The sequence below is a fragment of the Lactuca serriola genome, chromosome 1, assembly GCF_051521515.1.
Source record: "Lactuca serriola cultivar US96UC23 chromosome 1, Lser_US96UC23_V15, whole genome shotgun sequence".
In the NCBI taxonomy this organism is placed as follows: domain Eukaryota; kingdom Viridiplantae; phylum Streptophyta; class Magnoliopsida; order Asterales; family Asteraceae; genus Lactuca; species Lactuca serriola.
This window is the reverse complement of record NC_136408.1, coordinates 43273612-43279053: the sequence shown is the minus strand read 5'-3', so window position 1 is coordinate 43279053 and position 5442 is coordinate 43273612. Positions and strand designations below refer to the sequence as shown.

Below are 5442 nucleotides of genomic sequence, written 5' to 3'. Positions count from 1 at the left end.
CAAGCATACAAATCATATAAAAATTTCAGAAAGAAAATAAACTTAAAGGTTTTTGTGTTTGGTTGAGGTCTTATGACCATTTTTGGAGATATGTTATTATATTAGTGCTTTTAATTTGTAAGTATGTTATACTAATTCGTTTTAATATTTTCTTCGTTTTTGGATTATTGTAATACAGTCGTTCTATATTGTGGTTTAATCCTTAATATATTGATTATATGTTATGTAGGGTGATGTCGAAAATGTTTAATTAAATATTTTAAATATGTTTTTTTTTTTAGTTTTGTAATTGCACCGTTTCAAAAGATAATTAATTAAAATGCATACATATGTTATACCTTCCATCTCTCTCTTTCTCTCTCTCTCTCTCTCCCTCCCTCTCTCTCTCTCTCTCTATATATATATATATATATATATATATATATATATATAGAGAGAGAGAGAGAGAGAGAGAGATAGAGAGAGAGAGAGAGGTAGGTAAGTAGGTTCAAATGTTTCTCACATCTATTGTGTGCTAAAATATACCAATAAAAATTTAGTAAACTTTAAATGTATATTAAATGATATTCTTACTTATAATTCTTTTTTATAGGAAACTAATTAAATTCTTCATCAATGTCAATAATAATATTCTTTCAGAATGAATTCATATATATGACGTGTTCGGCAAAATTAGCTGGTAGCGGGTGGCTTGTAGCGGGTAGCTTGTAGCTTGTAACGTTTTGTTAAACGCTACATGAAGTAGCATTTGGATTTGGAGCGTTTTGTTTAAACCAAACGCTAGAAACTTGTAGTGCTGAACGAAACTTTTTGTTTAAAATGAAGCGTTTTGTCAAACGCTAGAAGCTAGAAGCTCTCAAACGCTCCGTACCAAACACGCCCATAGAATAATAAGAGTGTATTCTAGCAGAACGAGAGTATACTCTACTAGAATACACCCTCATTTTTCATATTTCGTACAACTTTATTGTATTTTAAGTGAGTGAATTCTGAAAAAATGTTATTGCTGACATAAAAATTTAGATACGAATTCATTCTGAAAAAATATTATTGTTAACATTAATGACGAATTTAATTAGTTTCCACTTTCCATAAATAAAAAACTATAATTATGGATATCATTTAATATCTATCTTTATTTAATTAAATAATAATTAAATTTTATTAAATTCTTATTGGTGCATTCTAGCACACAATAAATATAAGAAACAATTTAACCTAGCTATATATATATATATATATATATATATATATATATATATATATATATATATATATATATATATATATATATATATATGGGGATAGGGAATATACATTACAGCTCCACCTAAGCTTAGGTACTAAACCTCTAAAATATATCGTTTTAACTTGTCTTTAACCGGTGGTAGGAGATCCACATATCCTTTTTAATTATTTATATTAAAGCTTAGTAATATCTATTTTATATTCCTATTCACCTTAATTTTTTAGGTACAAATTAAGAAAGATGATTATCGACGCACCAACATAAAGTCAAACGTACGCGTTGCAAAATATGTAATTAAAATTAAATATCATATTAGTAATCGACTTATTTTACAACTCTTGATGACATTTATGTATAATGACATATTTTGTATGAGTTCATTCGTAATTTTAATGTTTAATATTTGAAAGTTCATATATGAAACATTGGATGTTTTGGTGTAATATAAATAGTGTAATACAAAGTTTATTAGTTCAATATTGTTTATTAATAGTTCATTCAAAACAACTTATTTCTTATTTTACCCAAAAAAATATTATCGGACGCAAGGAAAGTAGATTATATTAATGTTATACAAAAACTTATAATATATATTGGATATTATAAATGTAAAAGTAAAGTTTATAAGGTATGAACTATATTAGATAGTATCAAAATATAAGTTGATGGATTTTTACGTTATTTGATAATTCGGTTAATGCCCAATACATGACTAAAAACGTAAATTTCAACATATTTCTGTTTTTCCCATAATTATTTTAACCACTTAAATGCATTCTTGCGCAACGCGCGAGGTTACGCCTAGTATCTTATAAAACTATCATTTTTCCTTGAACCTCATGCATTTGAAACTCTCAAGACCATTTTTTTGAACCTCGTGCATTTGAAACTCCCAAGACTATTCAACTTATACAAATTAATTTATGATTCATTGAACTATTATGATTTGTAACTCTTAAAATTCTTCAAATCAGGCTATTTAATTGATAAGTTAAATAACATATTTATCCTACATAAGAAATTTGTAGATTACATATTACATGCATGTCAACACAAAATGATAAATTATATTTATAGGGTTTAAAGAGTTATATGAGTGGTTCCATAGATGTAAGAAAGCAATTGCAACTTTTCCAAATATAAATTCATGTAAACTCAAATTAGGTGCATGTAAAGTTTTAGATATTAACCATGGTTCAAATTTAGGTATGTTTGTAAAGGTATATTGGAGATCATTTTTTATGTTTATGTGTTATGCATCTTTCTTAATCACGGGATGATGAAGTGGGATTGATAATTACTTCTCATGAGCTTTTTGTAAATCAACCATCAAGTTATATATAAGTTAGAGCAATCAAATTTGTTAACATGTATGTATCTTTATGTTCTCTCTCTCTTTTTTATGTTAAGAAAATATATTTTATGTATAAGATAACATTATTCAACGTATATTTTATGGTATGTATATACCATGTTAGTTTCAATCGCTTATTTTGTAAATAACTTCGATGAAGTTTTTTATAATTAATTTTGATGAAAGGAGTTTACAATTATTATTCTAAATTGTTGGTGATAATGACGAATTAGAACGAATGATTTTTAATATGGTATGACTTCATTGTTGAAAACCAATAATAATGATTTTTAATATGATATGATTTCTAGGGTTTATTGTTTCTATAAGTATTGTAATGGGTTTATGCATTATTTTCCTGTAACATTGTGTTCCTGTAAACATGGTCGGGTTGTTCAGAGTGACAGAAGAAAATAGGGACGAATAAAGAAGAGGGGATGGTGTTGTTGGTGTTCGTTGAAGATGTTACCTGTTTCGGTGATGGCGAGATATGCTAGGTGATGTTGAGGGTCAAGTCGGGTGGGTCAGGCAAGAGAAAAGCAATGATTTCTGGCGATTGTATTCTCACATGGGTCACTAAGAGGTTGCAACATGTTTGATTTTGAAATTGTTTTGGACTGATTTTTTTGAACTTGTCGGAGAAGACATATCAGATAGGCAGGGGAGGGTAGCTGTTGGTCGGAGATAACATAAAACGGTGGTGGTGGTTGTTTATGGAAGAAGAGAAAGGGAAAAGGGTGAATCGGAAAAGTTGGAGCTCGAACTGAAATAACGGGAGTCTTCTTTGTCCGATAAAGATGCAAATTAAGCTCAACTTGAGCAGGGAAAAGAAATAGAGAGATTTCGATTCAATTAAAACATGTAACAAAGCTTTGAATCTTGATCTGATTTGGAATTTGAGGGTCGATTGATAACGAGATTCAAAACCCAGATGACATCAAGCTTGTGGAAATTTGATTTGGAATTTGATTCTTGACCTGATTAGGAAGAAGATGTACAAGAGAGAGAGAGGTACCCTTTAATATATATATATATATATATATATATATATATATATATATATATATATATATATATATATATATATATATATAAAGGCAAAAGTTCATAAATGATCTATGTGGTAGTGAAATGACAGAAATGTTCTTCACTTAACGGTCAAAAGCTAATGAAGTGACCATTTTTTAAAAAGTTTTGAAACCACAGGACCACCTATGAGGTTTTTAAAAATTAAGGACTAAACTTCATATTTTTGAAAACCACAAGACCATTTTTGAAGTTTTGTCTTTCTTTATCTTTATTATTTTTTAATTTATTTACTATTAAGATTTAAAAAAAAAAAAAAAAGTCGTTAACCCCCTCGCGGAAGTTACCATCAATTCATAACAATTAATGTTCAACAATCGAGATAATAAACACAGTTTGAAAATTAAAATCAAGATATGACTGAAAAAGGATATCGACTAGCAAAGTTGATATCAATAATTTATTTTCATTAATATTAATAAAAAAAATAGCAAAAAATTTGGGGTTACACAAATGACAAAACCAACAATCTTGAAGCATTCAGATTCAGAGAAGGGATCATCACGTAAAAATTTGTATAACCTCCTGATGAATTAACTAATCATACTGAACTCATTTAGTTTTCCCGTTTTAGACCGTTATAAAATCTCTTTATGAACTTGTCAGCAGCCTCGTCAACATGACCATCTTCGCCACAGTGAGTGAACGGAAACGGTGAGTCCGTTATCCTCATCTGCTCCACCATCGGGGTGTTCCTAAATTCCGGCAGTGGTGGCGACGCTGCGGCGCTTGTCAGCATATTGAGAACCTTAAAAACCGCATCATCGATTATTATGTCATCACAATCGTCTACAGCCAGCGGCGGGTTCGGAGTAGCAACACGGTGGTGCTTGTTTTTGTGTTTCTTGTGGGTAGAAAACAGGGAGAGAGGGTAAGGTGGAGTGTTGCTGCAGCTGAATTCGTATTCGCGTGGTGGTGTGGTAGGGGTGGCGAGGTGTTGTGGGTGGCGGTGGAAGGTGGAAGCAGCCCAATTGTGGTGGCCGTGGAACATAAGGTTGTGAAAGGCCTTGCCGGCGATCTTGCCACGCTTCATCATCATATTAAGATCAACAAAGAATTTTCTTTTGGAAATGATGCCCTTCTTCAACATGATGAACATCACACGCACCAAGCTCCATACTTTCTTTGCCATTACTGGTAAATTTTGCTCCATTCTCTCTCTGGGGGTTTGATTAATTTGAGAGAGAGAGAGAGAGAGAGAGAGAGAGAGAGAGAGAGAGAGAGAGAGAGAGAGACTTGATGTTTGCAGTTAAAGAAGGAGAGGAAGACGATGGTATTTAAAGCAACAAAACAAAAGTTGCAAGTAAGGACAACCTAAAAAAGCCACTTCACAAATGACAATGCAATATTGAATGGCCATAAAAAAGTTAGGTCCTTGAGGAAGCATTTTACATGTTCAAATCATGCCATTACATATGCAATTCTTTTGCCTATTTTTAAAGTGATATGTTGGGTCAATTCTACTTTTAATATTTAAATTTCAAGTGATCATTAATATATACAATAAAAAATTAACATAAGGTTTGCTTAGAAAAATTATTTAATAAACATGTTGATCATGACTAAAATAATTCAACTAGCATTTTGTTAATCCATATGAATGTAAGGTTTAAATCGAGGTAATTTGGAACTTCTTTTGGCGTAATTGTAGGATTACAACATTAAGGGCGACATAAAATTAGTATATCATTTCAAAAGTAAAAATCTTATTTTAAAAGTATAGATTTGAATCTTTTACCCACATTTTTTAATA

At 30.4% G+C, this 5442-nt stretch overlaps 1 protein-coding gene across 1 annotated transcript; it reads right to left on the bottom strand.

The window, feature by feature from the left end:
• Positions 1–4245: 4245 nt before the first annotated feature.
• LOC145054211 (uncharacterized) lies at positions 4246–4821 on the bottom strand. The gene has a single exon (XM_079002356.1). The coding sequence runs from the start codon at positions 4819–4821 to the stop codon at positions 4246–4248; it is 576 nt and encodes a 191-aa protein (XP_078858482.1).
• Between the last annotated feature and the right edge of the window lie 621 nt (positions 4822–5442).